General features: G+C 36.6%; 2 protein-coding genes and 1 long non-coding RNA gene across 8 annotated transcripts in view; 2 read left to right on the top strand and 1 right to left on the bottom strand.

Annotated features, from left to right (window-relative positions):
- Positions 1-1782: 1782 nt before the first annotated feature.
- Positions 1783-7830, top strand: LOC109032051 (uncharacterized; the record flags this gene model as incomplete). The annotated part of the gene is given in 4 exon segments (XM_072302761.1): positions 1783-2479; positions 3332-3443; positions 4147-4288; positions 4851-7830. Coding segments are annotated over 4 exon segments (3062 nt in total), but the record flags the coding sequence as incomplete, so codon positions are not given.
- A 792-nt stretch (positions 7831-8622) lies between these two features.
- Positions 8623-27270, top strand: part of LOC109032052 (uncharacterized) — a 43312-nt gene continuing 24664 nt past the window's right edge. For 2 of the 4 annotated variants that reach the window (XM_019043964.2, XM_072302762.1), the window contains exons 1-9: positions 8624-8784; positions 10019-10162; positions 12080-12230; positions 12856-12920; positions 21006-21885; positions 23364-23537; positions 24974-25093; positions 25929-26038; positions 27026-27233. In XM_019043964.2, the coding sequence (XP_018899509.2) occupies positions 12122-12230; positions 12856-12920; positions 21006-21885; positions 23364-23537; positions 24974-25093; positions 25929-26038; positions 27026-27233 (1666 nt within the window). In that variant the 5' untranslated portion in view covers positions 8624-8784; positions 10019-10162; positions 12080-12121. Of the gene's footprint in view, positions 8785-10018; positions 10163-12079; positions 12231-12855; positions 12921-16011; positions 17511-21005; positions 21886-23363; positions 23538-24973; positions 25094-25928; positions 26039-27025; positions 27234-27270 lie in introns of those variants that run through there. The other 2 variants (XM_019043962.2, XM_019043963.2) reach the window with 2 other exon arrangements.
- LOC109032055 (uncharacterized) lies at positions 18205-22949 on the bottom strand. Of its 3 annotated transcripts, none has more exons than XR_002008878.2 (2): positions 22553-22949; positions 18205-19977 (listed from the first exon to the last, which is right to left on the bottom strand). It is a non-coding gene; the product is annotated as an uncharacterized lncRNA (long non-coding RNA). The 3 variants fall into 3 exon arrangements; XR_011900283.1 differs by having other exon boundaries at positions 22663-22949; XR_002008879.2 differs by having other exon boundaries at positions 22700-22949.

The following is a 27270-nucleotide window of genomic DNA, read 5'->3' as shown; positions in this document are numbered from 1 at the left end:
ATAAATGAAAAACAGAAAAATTCAGGCATTCATTTTTAAGGTACTTTCTGATAGTGAATTGAAAACTATTTGAAGGACATATCTTTTGAATTTTCCCAACCTTCTTTATCATTTCTCTACCACTTTACTACTTTACTTTCCTCTATTTTTTCCTGACTTTTTACTCATCTGCGTATTTATAGAAAATGGGTGACAGTTCCTTCAGACTACTGTGAGGACCGATCTGTCTTTGCACTGGAAACAATTTTTATTTTTCCCTTCCTCCAAAACTCTTTGCATACCCTTTGTCTCTGCTGTGCACCTAAGTCCCAAGAGCACTCACCATCATTTTGTTTTTACTAATACAACATCTTTAACATGTGAGTGGTTCTTTTATTCTTTTTCTCTTTTTCATAAACTTAAATCACCCCCATTATGTCCTACACGACTCTCTTGATGATACATGTCATCAATCTCTACTGTATATTTTTATTATTACTTCATGCTGCTAACAGCTGCAAAAGTTTCTAAATAAAAGACTTTAATCTTAGCTGTAAAAGATGTCCCTTCTCCTGTCAGTAGCCTCTTGATAGGGCTCATGTGGAATCAGTTTAAAATTTTCCTCGTTGAAAAAATAGTCTCCCATGGGCAGGATTTTGCTGCAGGGATGTATTTTGTACCCGCTGTTAGATATTTAATAGTGTCTTTGGTAAGATTGTGTCTCTAATTCAGCCAGTTTCATGAGTTTCCCTGTAAGCATTGATGAAATGGTTTTAAATTTTCCAACCGTTCTTGACTAAAAATTTTTTTTTAATTTTTTCCATTTTCAGTTATTAGTGCATTTAAACCCATAATGTTAGGCAAAAAAATACAATGGATACCTATTATATTTTGATTTCTTTTAACACAATGAATTTTTTGAAAGAGCGCGTATTGCATCTATTAAACTTTATCGTAATTTATGCATTTACTTGGCGTACCTTACTCTCTCCCAATCAACAATGAATTTTCTCAAAAGAACTGTTGGCCAAGAGATCCTCTTCCTCTGAGTGTTCAAATGCACTGTTCAATCTACCTATGTTGACATTTCTGCACTGCCCTTGACAAGAAAAAAAAAGAAGAAAAAGAGAAAAAAGAAGGAGAAGGAAATGAAGGGCACAGTAGAGCGTTAGTCTTTCATAGAGTCGGCGCCAACTAAGTTTAAGTGCTTTTAGACCGCAGCAGAAGAGAGAACCGTTAATCTTGCCTCTTGCATTTACTTTCCGTGCAAAAATGACATCAAATGATCTTCTGTCGCAGTCTAGAGGTGCATAAACATATTTGGCATGGACTCAACTCAAAGCTTTTCTGAAATTTGAGGAATGTCTGTTCGAGGGCTTATAGTTACAAAAAGTTTGGCTTGAAGATAGTTTCAAAGAGTTTAAAAATCTAGACCGAAACTACGTTCAAAGTCAGATGGAAATATGATAACATTTTTATGCAACTAAAACTTATCAGATTCATTAAAAATGATGAGTCTCTCTTGTTTTTCCCCTAGCTCTCCAAGCAAGAATATGAGCTGTGAAAGCAAGCTAATCAAGCATAACTCGCAGATTTGGGGGGAATTTTTTTTTTCATTTTTGACAGGTGTTTGGGGGTTTCCATGATAACTTATCTCTTTCCTGTGCCAGGTGTCTGTAGTTTTTACCCTGTTTTAAAGAAATTTTCCTTTTTCCTGATTTTTGTGTTAATTTATATTCCTTTGTAATTTTTTTCCTATTTTTAAAGCATTGTAAGTAATTCTTTATTTTTTCTCCATTCCAGATGATGAAATTAAATTTTACTGTGAGCACGATTCTCCTCTTAATCTACAATACAAGCACAAGCTTGGGAATCAATCAGTATCATTTCGGAGGTCCTCCAGAAACAGTCCTCAGACTAACAATAGACCTCTCACAAATAGTCTTGCCTCAAAAGCAAAAGAACACCCAGAGAGTAAAAAATCTCACAATTTCCTTCTTGAAGATTTTCAAGAGCCAAACAAAGCTAATAGTGAAAATGTAGGGGCAAATTTAATTCCACAAATTCTCAGTTCAAGCAGAAGCAAACTGACTTCAAAAACCGTACATGGTCTCTCGAGCAAACAAAATCTAGAAAATTGTATCGAAGTTAGAAGTCAGGACCACTCTGTGCCGGAAAAATTAGTCACCTCCAAAATAAAAAATACTGATGGAAGAGAAACCACCTCCAAAAATAACTTGAACTTTCATGAGAAAAATAAGTTTATGAATGCTGATCAGCGTCAAAAAGTCATTCAAAAGTTGGGTGCCGAAGTCAAAAAAATGTTAAGTTGGCATGAGCAAATGCAGCCTCGCAAAGACATCAATAGGTTGCCGAACCATTCTGTTTCTCACAATGCTTGTATAAAAGCAAGTGTTACTTCTTCACCAAAAATTACTCCACCTGTAACAATCCCTCCCCCCATTTTACCCTCCAAGGATGAAATACGCAATGTAGAAAGGTAATGCTAATTGATTACTTCCCCTTGAATTGTTCAATACTTTTAAAACGTTATTCAATTTTATGGGTTATTCTACCATTCGATTCTTGAAATGCGCGTTCATTTTGTTTCAAAGTTTTTCTGAACCCAGACCCTTTTGTTCACTGTGAGCAGCAAGCTTTTAATGGTCAGAATCACTCAACAGAAATACAGTTGATTTTTCCTCTGTCCAAGAGTAATTTTCCATTGAACACTGAAACAAAAAAATTGAAGGCATTAAATTTATTTGCTGGTGCAAAAATAAAAATTCCGAGCAACCACCTGTGTGGCGGCCTCCTTGATTATTCTGTGCCTGAAAACAGAATTTCCGAATTTGTCAGGTGAGGGCTTTTTGATGACATCTCAAAATTGGTTGTGAGACAAAGCAATCATCAGATTATGTATAAACGGAGTGTGTGTTTTAGCTTTTTGCAAGGATTTAATTTTCTCTTTGCTTGATATCAAAGCCACAACCATACTCTTTATTTGTAACCAAGTCAAAGGAAAGAGGATTCATCATAAAAGAAATGCACATGTACAACAATGCATGATTCATTCTGCATAAGGCCCGAAAATAATCAACCATTCGAAATCTCGTTTTTTTTTGAGCATTTCAAAACATGAGAACAAGAAATTGCATTTGAGGAAAACACAGTTCATATTCAAGGCGATATAGATATTCAAGATAAAGGCGACACAGAAAATAGAAAATATGCAGACAGTTTAAACTGGAGTCTTATTTTTTGCTGCACTGAAATATTTGAGTTTTATGCACTTCTTTTTCTGTTCTTTTGAAAAAATTATCACCTCTTTTCCCCTCTATCTGATTTGCAGTTGTAATGAGGTAATCGGTGCTGAGACAAATTTTCAAGAAATGGTGAAAGGGATTGACCTCAAAGTTGCCTCTTCTTTAAGTGCCTCATCAAAGTCTACTGAAACTGAGCAGGTAATGACTTATTACTTTTTTCACCTACTTCAGCCATTTAGGCTTAGGAAACCCTCAATTTCTATTGAAACCAATTGCATTGATTGTTTCAGAAAGGGTTGTGTCAAAAAATTTGGCAATTGAGTTTTCAATAGGACAGAAGGCAAATCAGCTCGGCTTACAGCTGGTTTTGCTACATACCAATTTTTACTAGAGGGCTTCATTGGCCCACAATTACAAAAAGGGAGATGGCCCCTTTCCAAACTAGCCGAAGACATTGTTTGACCGATATATTGTTTAAATGCATTTTTCTCTCTCTACTTGCAAGCCCCTGGGTTACTTTGATAGTGCACTATGCGTCATCAACCAAAAGCAACTACAATAATATGTACTTAGTTGTTCAAATATACCCAAACACTGTGATGATACTTTTCTGGAAATAATTCTGAACAGTTAAACAGTAAAAAATCGAAATCTATCAAGCGCTATGAGGTGTTACCAAAATTATGCAGTCGAACGTCTTTGCTTCACAGATTTCTTATTGGAAAATTTTCTCAAAAATTAAGTCTTATTTTATTTAATTCTGCTGGATTTGCCATCTTTTTTTATTTCTGTAATACTGTTTTTTCTCTCTTTTATTTACGCAAAGCCCTATACAAACCGACTGTACTTTTTACATATATAAGTATTTGCATCGATATTTTTATATTTTTAAACATCTCAGGTCTCTCCGGCCATTGCAAGCGGAGAAGTGGCCTATGATGATGACTGGGAAGAGGATTCCAACACTCCTTCTAATACAAGTGGCTCCCAAAATTCCTGCCACAAGAGAGTAAATGGTAGCTCTAAGTCAATCAATTTTAAATGTAAGTGCATCTCTTCTAATTTTGTTTTCCAGATATTTTTTTGTCTTTCTTTTTTTTTACTGGAACTTGCTTTATTTAAACAAAATGCTGCATCCAACCAAGCTTGTTGTCAAAACTTGTTATTCTCTTTGCCCTGGTGGGGACTGTCTCCCAGTGACAGAAAAGCAAAGCTCATAGTGTTGTAATCTACAAAATTCAGGTTGGCAACAGTGATTTTACACTATAACACAATGGTTAATGTTGAGTTGAGCCATTTTGTGCAACCATGCTCTTTTGAATGTTAAAGAGAGTCAACTAAAGTCAAGCGTGATGAAAGCTCTAGTAGGTAGCAGTGAAAATTTTACAAATTTTTCTGATGGGTCAAGTAGAAAATCAAAAAGAGATAATGCTTTAATGAGCAAGTTCTAACTAATACACTCACAGAATTACATGAAAATAAAGCCAGTCATCAAAAAATGTCTGCTGAACATTGTATAGCCATTGCCAGTACTATTTTACATTATTTCTGACAAGTTTGGATTTTCTTTTACAAAGAGTTTAATTTACATTCGCTTTTTTCCAGCTGAAAAACCTGAACCTGTCAAAGGAAGAGAGGACAAGCAAGATAAGCAGAAAAGAAACGATGAAATCTCTGAGACAAACAGTAGCAACTCTACTCTACACACTGAAAAATCAAAGGTTTCAAAAATCAATTATGATATAACCGCAAAGAGTCCTGAAATAAATTCATCAACACCTGAGGCTGTTCAACTTCAAAGCGTGAAGTCTTCCCAGAAATCACTAAACTATGCTTTGCAAGAGGGCTACTCTGATAACTCCCATCCAATTAAAACTTCAGTGTCATCTGAAACTGACATTGCAAGTGATTTCGGTGATCAAGAAATCAGCATTTTAAACACAAGATCAGATAATGCTCAGAATTCCGATTCAGTCGGAAGAAAGTCTTGCATCCCATCCGAGGCTGAAACAGTGAAAGATTTGAGCCAGCTTAGCAGTGAGGTGGCGGCTCCTCAGTCTATGAGTCTACATTTTCAGGAAAATTCTTACAAAGAAAATGACTCAGGGATTGTCCAACAGTCACTAGAATACAACCTACCTAGCAGAAAGGATGATCTTGTTGACCAGGGAAAAAGGCCAGAAATAGAAAATTATGAGCAGCCCATGAACGGCAGTTTGGCATCCATGAAACTGTCCAAAAGTTGCCAAGCGTTGGCTGAAAATGTCTTGCGGGTAGAGGAAATGAAGAATGACCTTTTGAAAGCTTTTATTAAATCGGGAAAAGGATCGGCACCCATAGTTTCTCATGCGCTATCGTCACCAGACCTGTCAAGAAAACCTAGCAGCAAGCGGAAGAATTCGAGACCAAATTCGGCCCCTGAGTATGAATCTACCAATATAGACATGTGTGTTATTAAAACGATTAGTGTAGAATCTGAAAATTTACCCTGTGAAGAAGTAAAAAAATGTGAAAATGCAGTTCAGTCGAGAGCTGATATTTCTGAAAGCAGACCGGGGAAGGTATCTCACACTGCTTTGCAAGCCAAAGATTTAAAACAGGCTTTCAGTGACCTATCATTTGAGCCAAGTGTTAATGAATTAAGTGCCCCGTCTCACGTTAAAGAACCGATAGAGGCACTTTCGCAGCATGAAAATTTACAAATGGACCAGACTTGTAGCAATTTTTCTTCCAAGTCTAGCTGTAATGATTCAGGCACTAAGCTCAGTGTGCAGGCACATGTGGCACATACTGATTTAGCAAGACCCAGGCCTTTTTGTGATTTAACACCAAAGTCTAGCGCAAATATATCACACACCGGACTTGTTGAAGAACTGTCAAAAGCATGTTTCTTGCAAAATGATTTAGAATGTAAGAACGGTTTTAGCGATGTATCATCTAAGTCTAATCTTAGTGTTTACGATTTTGAAAATGTTGTTCCAACCCCATCAAAGGTGTCTTTGAGGAAGAAAGATTTTGAAACAAACCAGGCTTTCAGTGATTTATCATCCAAGTCTAGTGTAAGCTCAGTAGTCTCTGAGCCTGGCACTCAAAGCTCAGCAGAAGCTTCATCAGCATCTGATGACATGCAGCCAACTTTTGTTTCAAAAACAGCAAGTGAAAAAGGACATTTAGAAGTCATTGATGATAAGGAAAAAGTTAGCGAGAATGAGACTTCTAGTGATTTGAATATTGTCGAGGCGAAAGGAAACAACATCGCTCAATCGTTTGTCGAGCTCTCTAATGAGATCTTGAAACATTTAAAATTAGAAAGTGAGCTTTTAATGCAACTTCATCCTTCTGATCTTGATTCAGAAGCTAACAGCTCAGTGAAAGGGACTGAAAATGTAATTCCAAAAATTTCAAGAACTAATCTGAATTCTTCAGAAACTACGTCAAGTCATTCAGAACTTGAAGTCGATCAAGATGACATTGTGTTTTTGAGTTCAGAAGCGTCTGCAGATTTTGAATGCCTCATGTCACAACTCTCTGAAAATGTCAGGGAATCCGTAGAGAGCATGGATGAGTTCTTAGGGGATAGCGCTGAAGAAATATTAAGTGTTCTTTCATCGGAACGATTTAGAGTTGATTGTTCTCAAGGATTAGACGCCTCAATCAAAGAAATTTTGTACAGTGATGTTGTTGATCCAAGCAATTTTGTAATGGAACGTTTTTAACGTTTTTGCATTAGTCTGGTCCAGTTCGTAATATACTCCAACTTCAAATTGATAATCATCTTGAACCCAGATATTTTTTTTCTGCAATGCTTTTACGAAAGCCCATTTATTTTTATCTAATTTTTTATTTAAGCTAATTTTATGTTTTAAAAAATTGTAATTACCACAAGAACTACATGCTTTGTATCTCTCTACAAGAATTCAATTTTCAAAGATGTGAATGTTGTCCTCTAGGATATGAATACAGCAGTGACTCAATGGAAAATGAAATTTAAGCTGTTAGCTCAATGTTTTAAACAATTAGGTAATAGCAAAACAATATCAAAAGGAAAGCAATATTTGTCATCTTCGTTAAAAAAATTTTTATTCTTGAGAATATCCCCCTCATAATGTGGGAACAATTTTTAATTATGCGCATGCCCACTGTGAGCGCACTATTCCGTTGAACTTTGTAAAATTTGAATTATTTAGGTATTGTTGTAAAACATATGATTAGGAAATCAGTTTATGGAATTTATTTTTTTACACACCATTTCAAGAAAATGCTTTAATTAGATAATACCCATCATACCAGTAATAACTCTTACCATACCCTCAGATTTATAAGTAAAATGTGTTCAACTTTGTACCTATTTTACTTGGATGAATTCAGATAATTTTATTTTTCTGCCTTGTATTGACCAGTCATACCAGTGTTGTTGTCAATTGTGACCTATCTAGATGATTATTCTGTTTCCTTTAATTAGATATTTTTTTAGTTAAATGTACTTTGTCTACACTTGTTCCATTAATTTTAGGTTTCCTTCACTTTTCAATGGTTACATAGGTACTTACATTGAAATAAAGCTCTCAAAATATGGTCTTTTTCATATGCTGATGTAATAAATTGTTTCAATTCGTTGAATTTTCAACGGAGTAATTTTTACCCGTGAATATTGAGTTTCCTTCATCGGACCACTAGGCACCATACAGTAGTTGGATTGCATTTAGCAAGAAGGAACCAGTGTGATTACCGTGTTTTCAAAATTATGTGTAAATTATTTTGTTCTTTTAAAAATACTAGATATATGTACAGTATTAAAATTAACACAATTATTTCCTTCAAAATTATAATTTTTTTTGATGGGATGCAAAAACTGTTTGCCATTTTGGGATAATATTTTTTAGATAATTATGAAGAGGCAACATTTTAACAACACAATTGCGCTGGTTCCTTTTTGCTGAATACAGTCCAGTATATGTTCAAATTTGACCTCAAATAAGTAAAAACTATTTAAAAAGTATTGCAACATTTATGGAGAAACCTTTTTTAATTTTTTTTATTTTTTTTATATCATCCCTCTTGACCATGAGACCATGACAAAATGATGGTGAAATCGCAAAAATGTGTATCTTAGTTTGCGGCGTTGCTGACTTCCTGTAATACTTTATTTTCCACAAGGAAAACTACTGAAAGTCATTTCTTAAAAACTTTTCTTATTGTCTTTCTTCTCTGTGTGATGAATATTCTGTGAAAATTTCCGAAGGAAAAATGTCAGATATGACAAAATTTGCAGTTACGCATCACACGCGTCAATTCATACTTCGCGCCACTTGAGTTTGCACTATACGTCATCAACATGGCGTGCAAATGGGCGAATGTACTATCCTTTCTGCATGCTTTGAATTTGAATTGGTTGATGGTTTGCGCGAAATTTCCGCGTCTCGTTGAAATCTATTTCTACTATTTTTTAATTCACGAGGTTTTGGTTGTGTGCCGACCGGCGAATTTTCTTTCAGGTCCCTCCGTCTCGTGTCTTTGCTGTGAAAATCCCCAGAAAGTCGTAAGTATTAATTCTCTCTATTTTTCTTCTTATCACGTGCCGCAAGGCCTGCACTGTTTGACATTGCAGAATACCCTCTCTCTCTTTGCAGCTTTGTTTACTTGAGACCTAATTAATATTCCTAAGTTCACGAAAATTTGCGAAACACTATCAAAACCTCTAACGTTTTAAGGGTCATTCACGGTGTACGAAATCCACGAGCAGACGGGAAGTAAATGCAAGTTAGGGAGCACCCGTAGAGAGGTTCGCCAAGTTGTGCTTGAAGTCTCGCTCCAATGTCCAGACGGTTAACCTACTTGCATCCGCCATTCTTCTGAAGGGGAACTAGTTACTTATTGCAAGTATCCTGTAAATTCTTATAACTAGTAATCATTGATACAACCTCTGCTCTGTGACTAATAATCAATTTTTCAGTTTCGCTTATCTCTACCGGCAGTTTGCTGTGTCAACCTGCTTCCCGCAGCTATCTAGAGGTCACTTAACGCATTGTAACAGATCGTACTTTTCTGAAAGTGGGTGGCATATAAGATCACTCGCTTACACTTGGGCGTTCAAGAGTTTAGTAAGAAAGCTTTTCCCTCTTGTGAATTATCGGCTTTAAGATGATTATGTTGCGAAACACGACTCCACTTACAATATTCACTAAATTTTCATAGTATTCCAACCTTCTTTTTCCTACTGATAGTTCTCTTACTATTACACTCAGGAGCCAACAACCATACAGAGAAATATTAAGTGAATTTGAGATTATATTAAGGAATGCGAGGGCAACAGGGTGGGGTTGAGAGAGCCCAAGGTAGATTGGCGAAAGACCTATAGACCAACATCAGTTTCCCACCCTATGAGCCATTATTGCGATTTTCGCTAACCTTGCTGAGAAGCATGATGTTTGCCTGAATGGTGTCCATTCCTGAGTATAGGAAACAGAATTTCACCAAATTTTGGACATCCACGTACAACGAGAAGAGTAGTCAAACCAGCCTAACGCAAAACCTATTTCTTTTTGGTATAATGGTTGCTTCATGATGAATAAAACTGATTCATACATTCTCTTTTCAAAACCAATGAGAGAACAGTAAAGAAAAGTAAGGTAAGTAGTCAGTGAAGTAGTCCACTTGACAAAAGTCGTTATTCAACATCCTGATACCAAGAGTAAAGTGTCGTATCGAAAATCTTACTTCTTTGCATACATCTCATATTTTTATTCGTCTGAATTTTTTATTATTTTTTCCAGCCTTTTCAAGCTGCTTTGGCAATCAACACAAGGTTCACAGATTCGCTTCTATTTTCAGTGATAGGTATTGTTAAGCAACATTTATTGAATCCCAGCTCAAAAATCGCTAGAATCTGAGGCGAAGCACTTCTGCAGTCAAATTAGGTAATTGTGCCAGAATTTCACAGTTTCAACTTTCAAACATTCCTGAGTGTAAGCGTAGTATTGAAATGCGACTCAATAATCAGTCTTGGTAAGCAGTTGGACCTTCAATAGCAGTAAATGATACTATAGTTTGATACTGATGAAGAGATAAAAATTACGCTTGATGTTTTCCTTTTGTGAAGGTTAGAAACGCCATTGTTCTCAACCTCTCATGCTCAGAGCCCTGCATCTCTTCATAACATTTTAGAACCGAGAAAAGGACTGTTAAGCCATGAACTTTAAATTTATATTTTTTATTTATTCGGTCAAGTCCAGTATTCTTAACAATCAACCATAGAACTGTAAATTTAATCATTGAAATGTCCATTGTGCGTAATTTTAATTTCCTAGAGTCAGGAAATTGCATCATACCCAAGTAACTATTAGATGGTGGATTTTTACCACCGGTGAAAGTGTTGTATCTACTGGTCAAAAGATTTTCAGAGTGACTTAGACTTGCAAATCAGTCCTTTTTCAACTTGCATGAATAATTTATGACACAGATCAAGCATAAGTTGATCCTCAATCAAATCATTCAATGGTTCGTAGCTTTAGGCCTATTTATTTATGTTAAAACAGGCTCTCAGCTATAAAATAAAATGAGTAGTCTCCGCAACGGAGAGTAACCAACTACTTACCCTTCTCTTACCAAATAATTGAGCAGGTTAATGGAACATTGCTCAAATAAAAGTTTATGATAAAGCAAAGACATATTATCTCAGTTTAAGTTAATGTTTCATTCAAGCTATCCTTTAGTGTCACAAAATCCTTATTTTTTTAGTGCTGCATAATTTGAAAGTCTTTATTATCATGATAGTGCAGCAACATTTTATGACATTGCTCTGAAATTTTAATTTTTTCTCATGAAAGCAATTCTGTAACATTTGGAAAATTATACTCAGTCTCTACATGAAGAGGAAAACCACATGTAAGCATGTTGTTAAGTACGCAGCTCATAAATATCCAAACTTTACCAGAAATTGAAGAAAATAAACCAATAAAATAAATACCCTAATTAGAACAATTGCTTTAAAAATATCAGCTATGTTCCATCAAAATTGATCCAAGTATAACTAATTAAAAAACATCTGTGACCGAACAACTGATCTGGTTGCGTTTGATCGTGATAAAAATGTGAAGGCTGTCAAAAGAGGTTTTCAAAATATAAAAGCTACTTTTTTTGAATGAAACTACTAGACGCATCATTCTTTCGGATGGAAACTGGCGAGCACATACCTCCTAGCGAAGGAAATTGTGAATTGTGTGTTTCATTAAAAAAAAATAATGAAGTGTGCGATCATATGTAGATAGCAGTTTGCTGACTCAAAAAATGTGTAGCTAAGGAAGTCTTTTGAGGACAGCAATGTGAAAGCAAAAAACTTTCTGCGCCACTATGTTTACGCCTAGGAAAAAGTGGGGGTATTTTCTCGGGGAGGTGGTGAGAATGTTTCAGGAGGGGTTTTTGTGGTTCTTCAAAGTGGATGTGATTACCATGTATATCTGCATGATTGAGTGTTTTCCCCTCAAAGCTCCCTTGGAAAGTTCTCACCTAGATCCATAATTTCATGCTCTACGACTGAAGTATGCCTATGATGTCTTAAATCAGGCTTGTCCAACATTTTTGCTATGCCCGTCAATCATCAGGCGCTGCGTTACAGCAAGCGACTCATAGTATGAAGAAAAATTTCTTCAATTTTTTTAGCATTCTCCAACTCTGCTTCGTAATCAATCCATCAGGGGTGCTTTAAGTCCTCAACAATTCCAGAGTGATTTAGAAAATTGTGGAGGCCTAAAATGATTTGCATCTCTTCAATACACTTATTTTGTGATTATTTTTTTACTTTTGCAAGTTTTTAAGTAACTTCAATTCTGTTTCAGATTGACAAATGATACCAGTGGTAGGTGATCGAGTGCTAACTAATGGATGAGTCAAAGCCAAGTCCAGCGCCAGTCTCACTGAAAAGATCGCGTCTGGGGCCTAACTTGAAAACATTGAAAGTGTTACGTCCAGTTGTACCCAATGGAAATGGTATTTCTTTCGATTACACTTGATAATGTTTGAGTTATTTTTTCAGTGCAAGTCTATCAACATGGGTAGCTATGAAAAAATTAAAAAAATTATTCGATGTTGACTCTCCTGACCTCTCCCACAAAATTCTCAGCTATCTCCAATAAAAAATGAAGAACTGCTCAATTTGAGTCGCAGCTCTCGAATTGAGGGTTGGGAGAGTCAGTGGCATCTCCACATCATGCTAGATTGTCAAATTGACAAAGCGCAGAAAAAAATGCTACGTACGTAGCTCATCCCATATTAGAATGGAGACAGTTCCTTCTGTTTAAGTATGTCCTTTAGCACTACAATGACAAAGTCCCTGATCTTGAAAAAATGCTGAATCCTGCAATTTTCTTAATTACACAAAATCACTGCAATCATTTTCCACAATTCCTCGATTTTTCACTTGTGTTCTGAATTGTTATTTTTGTGCTTCTTGCTGGCATGAGTACACCATTTTTTTCAAAAAATAAAACACCAGTCCACCCTTTAAAAAAAAGAACCGAAATAAACATAAAAAATAAAATATTAATCCAATTTATGCAAGGCTCATTCTTGTCACTAATTCTCATCCCATGTTTATTCTTTTTCCATATTATAGGCTTGAGCACTAGTAATGAAAAAAAAATTGAGGAAGCACCAGAAAATTCATCCAGTGTAGATAAGGTAATATTCTTCTCTTTATCCTTACTTTCATCATTTTTTTGCGGTATTAAGTAATTCCCTGAATGTAGAATACAGACAGAAAGTTCTCAGCTGCATGTTTTAAAAGCCCCTTTTTCCTTAAATATTTCAATGTGGTGACCTTCTTTTTGCTGCTTATGCCCGAGTTTCTGCAATTGTGTGACATTAATGCAATTTTTTAAAAACATGTTTTTCTTCCCAATAGTACACATTCAGTTTTTATGCCAATACGCGCCGGCTTTTCCATTTTTAAAATACATTTTCGAAACCTTCTCATTTCCACTCATGTCCAATCGCGGCCTGCGGGTCGATGGTGAAACAGTTTCTGCACCCTTGGTAGCCAAGAGCATTGATGCTCCAACTTAAATTGTGTAAGTTTGCATAGAAAAAAAAACATGTGCCCGGGGGGGGGGGGGGGGGGGTCGCTCAATAAAGTTGTAACTTCGGTAGTCTGGTACAAATAATTTTACGAATTAAAGCCTATAGTATCAAAGCTTGGAAATAGTGACATTTTAGAAAATTTTCACAAAATCTCTCTACAGTAAATAGAATTGAATGAGATGGGCCTCGACCTAGAGATGCAACGCACCTATTTGCTCCCCAAAAATCTTTGCCCAGGAGATTCACAATCCTACCTTTTCTTCAAAGCTATTAACATGTCATTTAGTTTGCAATTTGCAAATATTTTTCCCTCTTTTTTTATCTAGCTCCTAGGAGATTCAGAAATATTTCAAGATTAAGATTCCTGCTTTTTTTACTCGGCAATTTTATTAGTCCCTGAAAACCCATTTTATGTCCATTCTACTCTCTCAGAATCATAATAGGCAGTTGGTCAATGTCTTAAGCAACTGACACATTTCAGCAAGTCAGAGTCTTCAATAATCTTCGGCTAACTATTTTAGATCTTTGAAGAAATTAATTGACAATTTTGACATCTTATTCTAATTTTCCCTCCCAATTATTAATAAAAAATCCTTAAATTTTGAAATATTTAAGTGGACGTTGAATGGTCTTGCTTGTACCGACTCAATGAGAGGTAATTATCATGATTCTGCAGAAATGGTTAAATTATTTCATGAAGCACAAATTACTAAAGGACTTGGTAAGTAAAAGACTCTCTTACTATAAGTTTCTCTGAGACAAGTGATATGTTTGAAATTCCCTTAGATCTGAGGATTATCCAATGAGTAACTTTGTTTCGACGTCTAAGACCCACAGACTGAAGTTATCTTCTTGAGACATTTTGATATTCCACAATTGAGATACATGTTCTTCACTGTAAAAATTATTCATGTTATGGGAGTATAGTTTGTTGCCTCTTTTCTTGTTTTTTTGAAAATACATGAACCAGTGTCACCCTTGGCGTTACATCTGATTTGTATCGTCATCCTTAGCAACCTGGGATATGAAAGTCAAATCATGTGCTTGAAGCATGTGCGGCTGTTTTTGCAAATGTGTCATATTTTTTGAAGCAAAATAAACTGATTTGCTTGTAGGTTTCATTTATTTACACTTGATATGAAATTGAAACTACCCATACAGGTTATTTGTCTTCAATCGCCTGCATATGTCACAATTGCACTAAGCCTACATTTTTTATTCTGTAAAATTTTATCTTTTATTCTGTTTGCCTTCAAAAACTGATAGGGCTGGATTCATGGCCGCTCCTTAAACTGCTCCTTTCCTCAAGAAGTGCCATATTGACGGTGAAACGACCAAACCACATATCTCGGTTTGCGACATTGCAGACTTCCTATCATACTTATTTTTTTACATGGAAAACGACTCAACGTCCATTCATGAAAACTTCCGTGATTTTTCCTCCTCATGCAGAGAAAACTCTGGGAAAATTTAAAGGAATGATATTGATTTGGTCTACCTCCAAAAAATAAAATGTGAGCAGAGATTATTAAACACCGCAAACGAAAGACATGGTCTGGTAGTTTCACCATCGATATGGTTTACATGATGATGAAGGGGATCCTTGACATGGAATCATGAGAAAGACATTTTAACGAATCTCAAGTAAAATTTAACAGAATATCTTTGGAAATATAGCTTTGCAAGGGATCACAATCATTTGCTTCTACAGAAAATTAAGAATGCAAAAGAAAAAATTGTACACGTTTAGATAATTTTAAGGTAGATATGAACCTACTTTAAAGTTTTTCAATATCATTTAATATTTCTTTCCATGTTTCATATTTTTTGCAGGGGCCAATCATCGTAATTCACTGCAAGGATTATTCCCTAGTTAAACCGAAAAATTTCATTCCAGTTTCGCTGTAATGATTTTGTGCAATGCCATGTTCAGGATCCCCTTAAACTTCCCTTGATCACTATGTAAACCGTTTAGGATCTGCTAAGGAAGGGAGCAGTTTAAGAAATAGAAATGAATACGGCTCTAATTTTCTATGAAAATTGTTCTTCTGCTGAAGTTTTATCTTTGTTGCCATCTGAATGATATCTGAGATACTGCATGTTGAAATAGCTGAAAATAAACATGCAAAAAGTTTGGTAGAAATTTACCACACTTTCAAGTTTTTCCATAAAATTGACACCCTCTGCTGAGTGCTGTCGAGTCTTTCTCTGTTTCTTAACATTTCCTTGTATCTGCGGGATTCGTTGTAGTGTCTGGTGCCGTCCGTTTTCCTTAAAATGCGAGATTCTTTTACTGATACCCATTAACCATCTAATATGTTTTAATGTTCGCTCGTACATTATATTTTCCATTAAGGTATGAGAATTTATTTATTTTTTCGCTAATCATGAATGGTTCTTAACACTCAAGTGTGGATACTGTCGCCCTTTTTTTCTGTGGCCATCACATTTTACCTTTATTCTCAATCTAATAAATGGGATGTTTCGCATGCCAACTAAACTGTAACCTGAGAACTTAACGTTTTAGTTCTAGTGTTGGGGTTAAGATTGAAGGATTATTTTCCTCTCTTTCTTCGCAGAGGAGAAAGAAGAGAGTCTCTGTTCTTGAATTTGAGGAAAAATGAGCTTTAATGAGAACAGTGAAAGTCTATGAATAAATTATGAATTTAATACCATAGTTAACTACCCTTATGTGTAGATTTTCAATCCATTGGACAAGTATTATCAAATGCGGTTTTTACAGTCTTCTTTTCACAATTGTATTCTATTACGAATTACAAGCTGACAGGCTCTGAATCTCAACATCATTCTGCACAATTTCTCTCCAATTGTGTGTACATATAAGAAATTCTTGTCATGAAATTTATTTTAACCGCTAAAACAGGCACTATCAGTTTTCATATCGATGTACTTTCAAATCCTGCTTTTCAAAGAAATTGATGTCTACTTCAGCTAAATGAACTAGTTTTTGCGCATGTTACAGTCAATGAGTATTCCTCCTACAATTTTTCTTTAACCAATCTTTGGCAAGTACGTTACCTGAGAATAGGACAAAAATTTTGTAAAAAAGCATGACTTTATCTCCTTCGACCAACCTGCCGCTCGTTCATTTTTATTTTACATCCAATATTTGTATGCAAATTTTGAGAACCGATGGCAGGTAAATTTGTATATAGGAGCTCCTTAAAAAAAATTCTTATCCCACCAATCATGCCCAGCAAAAAATTTGGATAACAGTTTATGGCACATCAGTCATCACTCATAATCAGACCAGCTCAGTAGCCCATTATGAAATAAGTGTTTCCATTGCTTACCAAAATTGTTTGTATTCTCTTACTTAACGCGATATTTAGCGCACCGTTATTTTTTTTTTAACCCACCAGTTCAGGAATTTTTTCTTAGCTCCACTCAAGGAAATAGGTTTCTTTATCCTACCAAGCACAGTGAGCTACCAAAATTGCCCTGTGTTGGATTGAATTTAGTTTTTCTCTTTACATTATGATGAGGCAGTCCCAACTTTAAGTTCCCTTGTCCTCGCTTCTCCTCTCCCCTCTCTTGTTCTTTGATGCTGTCTTTTAGACTCGTCTTCCGCCGAAAGTTGCCCTGTCAGCACCTTCTTACATTTTCTAACTGAGACAGTGAGACAGGTAACCGAGGGAATGATACATTTCGCAGAGATGCATGAATACAGCGGATTCGTTCTCACTTCATGGATGAATACGGCAAGGCCCGTCATCAGCTTGGAGGCGTCGCTGTGGAATGTCCGACTAGCCGTTCCAAAAACATCTGCCATATCATAACGCGTCCACTTTCGTTTACGGGTGTATGTGTGTGTGTAAGGGTGTAAGAGCGTCTGTGTAATGGTGTAGTGCTGCGTCCCGCGGGCCCGTCGCTAGAAATTTCTGAACATTTCGAATGGCTGTGATGGGAAATTAAAACTCGTGTTCCTTTTTATATTTCACCAACTTTACCTCGGTCATAACCAGTTGGGCTGCATCTTTAGTTGCCGCATTTAGGCTGGCGTTGTTTACCTCGTTTCAACGTGCCGCTTTCCGCCAACGGGCGCTGCTTTGTTTTTGCCTGCAGACTATATCAAAGCCCTTGTCAATTTCTTCCCTCAACCCAGTCGGCTTTGGTTTATCACGTCCGCACCTTGCTACTCTATGAAGGTTCTCATTTTCCTCTTCTCAGGTAATTCAGTTACTTAACCTCGCTTCAGTATTTGTTTTTCATTTGTCGGTCTCCGCTCAGCAGTGCCCCTTCCTCGTATAATTCATGTACAATCACTGCCTGCATATCTCATACCTTGTCATCATGCTGATATTGTTGCCAGTGATGGCTGCTGGATGAATTACTTCTCCGTCTCATCCTCCTACTTAATTTTGTAATGCAAGAGTGACTTGTCGCCCATCTTAGTCCAGCAACTGTCACGAGTTAGGAAGGTTCCGTTCCATTTGGCAGCAACCTATTTAGCGCCATGCGTTTGAGCAAAACCTGAGAAGATGTTTTTTATGCCCGAACAAACCCAGGATTCACTCAGGTTTTTCTATTGTTAAGGTATAAGACTTTATTATAATCCAATATTGCAAGTGCACATATTGACTAGATTTGACTGTCCTAGTTTTCGTCTAGGTGCAGCTTATCCTTTCATAGATGAGCCGCTGACTCTAAGTGTACACTGGAGAGCATTCTCTCTTTAATTATTCCAGCCGATTAAGTCAAACTGGGATTATGTACCATGCGATTGTATGTGTGCGTAGCTATGGCGCTACTTGTCGATCGCTTTTTTCACAACTGTTCCAAATCCTGGAAGGAGGTCTTACGGTTAAAAAGATTCGTCCTGGTATTATTCCCGTTTTATAATCCAGGGCTGTAAAATTAATAATTCTATGACAACTCAGCTTTATTTAAGTTCTAATTCCTTTAGTTTGTAATCATTTGACAGCTTTATTTCCTGCTTTGTAACAACTTCATATTTGCTCCTAGTGACAAATAATGGTCATACATCATTGAACGGTAATAATATGTGAAGGAGAAGATGCCTTTCTGTATCCAAGCCATCCAGATTACCTTCAAAATGAATGTAATTGAATTATTGCCCAGTCATAGTATATCCGTTACAGCTGTTCTAATTTGAGGTTATCCCTGGTCCGTTCTCGTGTTAAGATGATTCTATTTTCAGGATGCACTGATGTAGAACCTTTTCTGTTCTCAAATTCGTTTTCCTGAGAGAAATTTTTTTTTTCCCAGGAGAAACTTTTTCTTTGGAGAGAAGAGTTTTATTCTTGAGAGAAATTTTTTACTCCCAAGAAAAATGCTTTTCTTCCAAAAGAAAACTTTTCTACTGAGAAAAACTTTTTTTCTGAGTGAGAAAATACCGATAGAAACGAATATTTTTATTCTTTATTTTTGGAGGTTATGAAACCCCATTAATTGCCATGTTGAACGGTATTTCTTGTTATTTGACAATTGATTCTTTGATTCCATTTTGATTTTATAGGGCTTTTTTTTTATGCGGATCGCAGTCGAAAGAAGTGGATCGTGATGAACATTGGTATTTTTTTATTCCGTTCCTCAGCCGCGCTCCATGTTTATCAGGGTGGAACGCTGGATCGCTCTTCCGAGGTGGGGCGAGCTCGCGATCCAATGTGATCTTATGCGAGGAACTTGTCGCCCCCAACAAATCAAACCAAATTCCAAGATAGGATTTTTTTATCACTTGGAACACTTTGGATCGCTCAGGATTCCGATCCAGTGCATTCCACTACGATCCACCCTGTTCCGCATTAAAAAAAAAATCCCTTCAAAGTGTGCTTTGAATCGGATCGGTGGCCATATTGTTTTTTTATAGTCTGGGGGAGGTAAGGGATTTTGGTGAGAGAATCTCCGAGGTTATGTACTTACTTATGTGCATTCATTTAAATTATTTTATTTTGGCGTAAGATGCCCCACGACAGGTCACAGTTTTGTATTTTTTAATCAAGTCATGAATTGGCGACGCCGAGCTACATCGATGCTTGAGTACTTACTCTTCTCAAAATTGTGGATGGTTTGGAGCAAATCTGCCATGACAAAGAACTACACTTGAACGAGGGTCTAGCAAGACGCGTGACCCCAACACAATATTCCCGCGATTTCTGACGCTTCGATAGTATCATGTAGATGTATTAAATAACAATAGAATGAAGGTAATCAATGTGATAATCAACAGTTTGGCAGAATGGCATATTTTCCAACAATAAAATAGTTTTCTCCAGTTCAGAACGTTGCTCTCAGAAAAAGGAAGTTTCTCTGGAAGAAAAAAAAGTTTCTCAGAAAGGAACGAATTCTTGAACAGAAGACGTTCCATACACTGAGGTGAACATTTCACCTTCTTTTTTTCTTTCAGTCTATGAGTATCTTAGTAAGAGGCATCAGGAATTCAGGATTCTTGAAGTTGTATTTGAAGTATAATTTGTTATTATATTATTCCAAGCCTTCCAACCAAGTTGCACTCTACCTGTGAAATTCCCAAGATGTGTTCTCAAGTGCTTCCAAAGTTTGCATTGAGCTAGTCTCAGTCTAGTGAGAAAATAAGTTCGAATTCCTAACTTTTTGCATGGGTAGAAGTGCACTTCATCTACCGTAATTCATCAGCACTGTGATAAGTGATTTTTACCTGTAAGAGAAACAGACTTGTATAACACTGTTGAGTGTCCATGAAAGAAGAAAAAACAACAGCCTTCCTTCTTTGCCTGCAGTGACAATGTAGTTTGTCAGCTGCTTTTTGAACAAAGAGTTTGTCACACACTAGAGATATAGCCAACTAAGTGGACTGTGAATGTGTGTAATCGCTCCTCTTTTGGAAAGGAGGTTACATCAGTGCTATGCTATGTATGTCACTATTATTTCTTTAAAGTCTTGCGCAGTCCTCGGTCACTGTTTCTTTGCGTTGCTACTGTTTTAATTTTGGACCCAGGGATGAAAATTCAGGCATTTTGAGAGCGGACAAGAAGTAATTTGCCTTCTCTCAGGTTCCAACTCCTAGTTTTTTGCCCAAAACAGTTCCGGTCATGGAATGAGTTTTTTATCCTTCTCTTGTTTTTACATCAGTATGTACAGCATTATCATCTGTTTGCTCTTACAAGATTTTTCTATCGAGAAGGATGAAATCCATGTTGAGGCCCCCGACAACACTGGCAACTCTTTCCTCTGCCAAGTTATTTGACTGGGGGTTTTTTTTCATTTCATAGACAAGAAACTTTCCTTTTCACAGTCAAGCTCTGTCCATTCATCGACATAAAACATTTTGTTTATTGCGTGGCTCATTGAATTTACTTGTTTTCGGGTGTGCTCATGAAATGATAAGTACATGATAATTGCAAATAACTTCAGAATCGGAAGGAAAGCATCTCTAGATACTCATCTCCAATTTTTTTTATGAATCAACTATCCAGACAGCATTTTGCAATTTGAGACTACCACTGCTGCCTCATCTACAAAAGTAACTATCTGCATAAGGAAACAAATGGATTGGATGCTGTATTCTAAAAAGGAACCAGACATAGCAGTTTCCAACCGCAAAATATAGTCAATTCTTTGTCTTATGTTGCTTCAGAATTTTGTTACTTTTCTTCGAATATTTCTCACATAAGATCTAGTATGTAATTGCTCTTTATTTATTTTCTTTTTTTTTTTCTGTTCCAGGACAAAGCATCTATGTCAGTGAGAAACAAAGAAATATGTCGTTTGCATATGGAAGAAACCAATTCCATCAATAATGCCCAGAATCCTGATGCGAAAGGTGATAAAAGTGAATCCAACGATCTTAATAAATCCGACACAAGTGCTGCTGATGTAGTTGTTAAAAAAGAGCCTTCTGATCCTCATCCTGAAGAAAACAATTCTAATAGTACTGTAGAGAACTCTTGCTCAGCAACAGAGCAAAACAATAGTGGTGAAAGTGATAGTGTCGCTAATAATTGTGTTAGTAAAGTGAATAGTACTTCTTCTGAAGAGTCAAGCAAAACAAGTGAAGAAAATGGTAAGCTCAAACCTAGTGATGAAGCTAGTGATGATAAAGTTGAAAAAATCACTAACGAGGAAATTGTGAAAGCTGAAATTCAAGAAGACTCTGCATCATCGGACGCTTCTAAGCTCAAAGACTCATCACAATCTGAGGCTGTCAAGCCAGTGAAAGAGCCGTCGGCAAAAACTGAAGTCTCAAAACCAGTGAAGGAATCCCCAAAGGCTAAAGTTTTGAAGAAAGAAGCAGCCAAAACTGACGTTCCTAAACCAGCTGACAACAAAGTTAAAGTGGAAAAAGACTCTGTTAAATCAGAAGAAAAGGCTGCCCCGGAAGTAGCCATTAATAAAACTGAAACCAAGTCTGAAAAAGACTTGTCAACAAAAGCAAAAGGAAAGACAGAGGCTGAGCCAGCGAAAAGAGAATCAGCAAGGAACAAAGCTAACGCCAGGAAAGGCAAGTTAAAAGACGAAGAATCGCAATCATCTGGATCTGAGGATTTCCTTGGTTTTGACAGTGAGCACACTGAGAAGTCCATGAAAGCCAAGAAAAAATTTATTGGTGAGCTCTTTCTCCTGATTTTTTTTTGGTGTTTAGACTAACAGGGTTGTCACAGTCGGGGAATATTTGAAAAGTCTCCAAGAAAATCAGAAAAATGTCAAGTAAAAATTGTTAAGTCACCTGTATTTGCTTTTTAGAATGAGTTTGACATTTCGAACAACAAACCTTTGTCTAAAAACTATATCAAATTGTGTTTGTTAACCATCTAGCCTGTTTACAATTGTCAGGGAACCATACAAAAATGTATCAGGGAAATTTATTTTCTAAATTCTATAACAACCCTGGATAGATACAGTGGCCTTCATTTGAAATCATGTGCAAAATCATGACCGCAAAATGAGTTAGTGCAAACAATAACATGACTTCATCCCATTTGGACCGAGTTTAACAGAAAGGAACCAAGCCACATCAGCTGTTGCCAAGTTTAACTCGGCAATTAAATTTTTTATGAGAGAACGTTTGTTCGGATTTCTTTGACAATTTTAAGGATTTTGCTTCGTACCATGGAGAATTTTCACTGAAATTTGCACGAAAATCCGCACGATCGTTTTCATGTAAAAAATTAAATTGCCCAATTAAATTTGGCAATAGCGGATGTGGCTTGGTTCCTTTCTGTTTAACGCAGTCCATTTATGCCTGAACAGTTGAATTTGTATTTTATTCATACTTGAAAGGATTCCTTTAAAACTGCAACCAAGTTAGAATCACTTCAAAAAGATTGTCTGAAGTTTTAATATCTTTAAAATTACTGCAATAAAATAATGATAATGTACAGACCCATGGATTGAGGTTTTTTTGAAGGAGAGATACCAACCACGGGAGAGTCCTTCATTTTGGAACTGATGCAGACATAATGAGAACTGTGGGATATGAATAAACAATGAACAATGAAGTATCATTTCAGGAAATTTAGCCGGTAGTACAAGCAATAAATAATCATCAAATGATAACACTAATGTCAGAAGACGTTTTTGCTTTTCATTTTGTTTCATTTTCATTATCAGTTAAATTAGAATTACTGCACAATTATGAGTTCTAGATAAGCAGTTGTTGGCCACCAAACTCCAATTGGTAAAGCTTATTCCAGTCTTCGATTATTCTTTTAAATTTATTGGTTTTCGTGTTTCAAAGTCTCTTTCTCAAAAAGATATGATCTTGAAAAAAGATCTTCTAATTCCTGTTGCTAAATGTAGTATGAGTCCCTTAAAATCATGTCATGCATTTAAAAATTGCAAAGGAGCTTTTAGCCAATTTTTTTTCTCTTTTCTCCAGATTACCTGTGTTTTCAACTTGTTGTACTTGAGAATTGCTAAGGATAATCAGTCAGTATATTGGTGATCAACTCATGGATAAGATAATACTATTCATTTTTTACTTTCTCGGGAGTGTTATGTTTAATGGTATTTCATCTGTTTCATGTTCCTGAATATCCTTTTCAGTTTATTTTTACCACCACTTTTTCATTTTTTTGCCTGCAGAATCAAGTGAAGAAAAGAAAGTAAGCAGCTCTCGAGTTCCTAGTACGCCAGTAAGCACAGATACATCCAAATCTGAAAACTCCTTCCTTGAAGCAACTCCAAGTTCCAACAAAAAGATGAGGAAAAACATAGTCGATATCTCTGACCCGCGCTACCTGAAACCGTTCGAATTTGGTAAGCTAAATTTTTTCTTTGTAAGTTCGGACTATCCAGTTTGAGCCAACGCTTAAAAATTAGAAAACTCTTGACCCAAACTCCACCAACCTAGCTGTTCACTTAAAGCCTGTAATCAGTTGTTACCTTTCCAAAGATCAAATGAAGATTATTATTGGCCTAAATGACTCTTCATCCTCACTCAATTCAGGTAAAAATCTTTTCTCAAGGGCGGTTTTTTAGTGTAATCAAGTTGGGAATAGAGCAATAGCCTCTGGAAAGGCTTCTGATTTCTTTCCCTTTTTTTTTGGAATTGCTTTAACCCTTTGAGTACCACGCCCGAGAATACTCGGGTTGCGGCAAGCCACCGTCACAGACCACGCCCGAGTATTCTCGTGCTGCGCCTCGCGTTCGTATTTCCCGCTCTAGCTCCCTTGTTTTTCAATGAAATTGTATACAGCATATGCGCACTCTGTCGGCAAATATGTGAACTACGTCTTTATCTTATCGTTGACAGAGAGCGCCACTATCGGCGGCCGTATTCCTAACGCGGCCGTCAAAGGGTTAATGAGTGATGCGATCAAATAATGACATATTCTAAGCGAGCTTGTAAAAAATTCAGTGCTCGTGACTTAATATCCAAAAGTTATTTTGTGTCATTATCATTACCTGAAGCACTCAGTCTTCTTCAGGTCCCCCCTACAGCTGCTATCTAGCTGAATCCTCCACAGTGGCTGTGTTATCTCAGAAAAATGCTTGCCAGCAATGAAAAACTGTTGTCTAATCAATCAATCCCTAGGCTGGGTCGTCAAGAGATCATTATCTTCTGATAGTGAAAACAGCCAAATAGTGAAAAATTCAGGGAAATGAAACTTGTAGATCTCCAGCCACAACTATCATAAGAGAGAGAGCCGAAAAGATCAACAACCAATTTTTTTTCCCTGATGCATTGCTACTTTAAGCATTACTTGAATTCTCTGATTCCCTGAAGAAAGGAGAGCCAATCTTAAACCTTATAACCTGATATAAACACCACCATCTTGGAATCTCAAAGATGTGAGTGCTTTTATTCACACAACAAATGTAAGCCCAGGATGATGTCTTGAGATCTATCCGCTGGGCATACATGATTCTTTGGCTGTCAGCAGGTCAACCTGCGGATGGCTGCAGAAGTGTGCATGCCATAAAAAATCATCTCAGGTCCTTTTTACTCTATGAAATCAGGTATCATTTAAGAAGCTTATAGCTCGAAGCTCATTTTAAAAGCTCAGAAATGCCCCCTTTCAAATTTTTATTAAAAGTACATAGGATCAAGGCTATTTTAGGATCACCAATTGGTCCCATTTCTAGTAACTGTGATTTGAGTAAAAGCTTAAATTCATCTCTCGCGAAATATGCATTTTGATGATTTGTGTCATTTTTAATTTTGAATTTTAATATTTTAATTTTCTTTACAGGATGGAGGAGGGAGCTCGTCTATCGCGCTACCAATGAAGATGGCAAGCGCCAAGGAGATATTTACTACTACACTCCTAGCGGCAAAAAAGTTCGCTCACAAAGAGAAGTCTCAGAACATAGTAAGCTCTTTTCATTTTATTAATCTCAAGAGATTTTAACCCGCCAAAAATAATAATTTTTTTAAACAAAAATTTCAGACCTCATCTCTGACTTCTCGGAGTTGTGCGTTTGAAAATGAAATCTCAAAATATGTCCGTTTGAAATAATTTCGTCAGTGAGTTCATATCGTTTGAAAAAAAATCCTGGAAAATTCCTGTCAGCAATGTGCACTCTCTAGTTTTCACAAATAAAAGAGTCGGCGATTCCTGAATAGACTCATTTAGGCCAGGGCCAGTTTCTCATTTATGTGATACTTCAGGCAAGAGAACCACTTTTTTCCTAGTGCATATTTTGCGTTTTTTTTTTCATGAATTTGCGAAACTTGCCGCGCTTTCGTTCATAATCTTTCTTGAGTTAGTGTCAAAATCAAACATGGTCACAAGACTGGTTGTGGAAATTGATAGACTAAGCAACAGACAAAGACATAGGGAGTATGAGCGATCCTATTGGTTGAAATGGGTGGTTCCTATGGATTCAGAGAGAAAATGATGGACTACCTGTAGGGTGTCTCATCGGTTGCCTTTAGGTAGTTAATTACCTACTTCCTTTGTCCATCGCGACCACCCGCTTACGTCAATAGAACCCCTCCATATCCCTTTTGTCCTCTTGGTCTCCGCTTTATCTACCAATTTCAACAATCAGCCTGCAGACACTCCAAAACTTTTCATTTTCCTCTCGTCAGCTCTCAAGCACTGCCAGCTGGGAGGCATGGCTCCATTGATGCATTTGGCGAAAAGACCTTTGAGATTAATATGTATGTGCCTCTTTAATTCTTGTGTTTGGTTTGTGTTGCAGTTACTGATCCAGAACTTACTGCAGATAACTTTACATTTAGCAAAGAGCCCATTGGCCTGAATGATAGCGAAAAAGAAATAATTCGAGATGCTAAAATGCGAATGAGCAAGGTAAACAATTGTCAATTAATTCACTCCACAAGATAAAGGACCTTTGGCTATCAAAATAAAGATTTTAAGAGGTTAATTTTCGTCAAATAAGGTTGAAAAATCTGCCCTTGAGTTTTTTTTAGGGAGTATTGTTCTTAACTTATCAGTGAAAAATGTAAAGTTATACCCTGATCCGAAGATTTTAAGCTTCTTGCCGCTTCCTACCCTTTAATCTTTGAACAATCATAATTTTGTTCTTTGAAGTTTTTGGCTCTTGTCAAGTCTTATTGTATTTATATTTTTATCTCTTCCTCCTCCAAAGACTTGTTAAAATCAATTATTCGATACCTTTTCGGCACTTTTGAACTCAGTTGCTCATCACGAATAATTTGGAACCGTCCAAATGAAAAAGTTGGTGAAAAATATTTTGTTTAGTTTTTATAAGTACATGCTCTCTTCTTATTAGGTCCTCGTTGTTTCTTTGATGAGGCAAGATCTTCAGCGCAGGTCCGCTTCAGTAAAAGCTGTTTCTCATGCCTATCCTCATACTATCTACAGGTCTGCAAAATTGAGAATGAGTCAGTCATGTCATTTTTTTCTATTGTGTTATTCGAAAGTCATTTGTGACTTCAACTTACAGTTATTTTCATAACTTTTTCTGAGGACAGCAACCGGGAGAGAATTTCACCCAGAAGTGCAAAAATTAGGGTAACAGAAATTGGAGTTTGAACCACGTGCTCGTAGCTTGTTAAAGCTCAGATCCGTTTCTGATCCGAGCTTCAACAAGCTCAAAACAGCTTCCTTGCCTGTGAGAAAAAAGCTTTAAGATGAAGTTTTAAAAATTTGAAAATGAATTGAACAAAATTGTGCATCAGACCCACTCTCAAATATAGTGCAATTGTTTTTTTTTTGGGGGGGGGGGGGGTCTACAGGAACTTCCATCTCAGCATTTATTGTGCACTTCGTTCATTTTGTTTTCTCACCATTATTTCACAATTTATCCCGCAGGACTTTGCAACTCCACCACCAAGAGCTGCAATGAAAACGCCGAAAGCCAAAGCAACAGCAACTCCTCCTGCTACTCCAAAAACCACGCCAAAAGTGGTAATCAAGACGCCGACGCCCAGCTCAGGTGGATTGAAAGTAAAGTTCACAGGAATCAAATCTGGTTCCACAGCAGCTAAGTCAAGTGTACCTAAATCGAGACCCGCTAAAGGTAAGACTGTGTCCACTCAACTGGTCTATCTTCTCTT

This window comes from Bemisia tabaci, chromosome 7, assembly GCF_918797505.1.
Source record: "Bemisia tabaci chromosome 7, PGI_BMITA_v3".
NCBI lineage: Eukaryota > Metazoa > Arthropoda > Insecta > Hemiptera > Aleyrodidae > Bemisia > Bemisia tabaci.
Note: the sequence above shows the minus strand (reverse complement) of the source record. Positions and strands in the feature narration are given on the sequence as shown.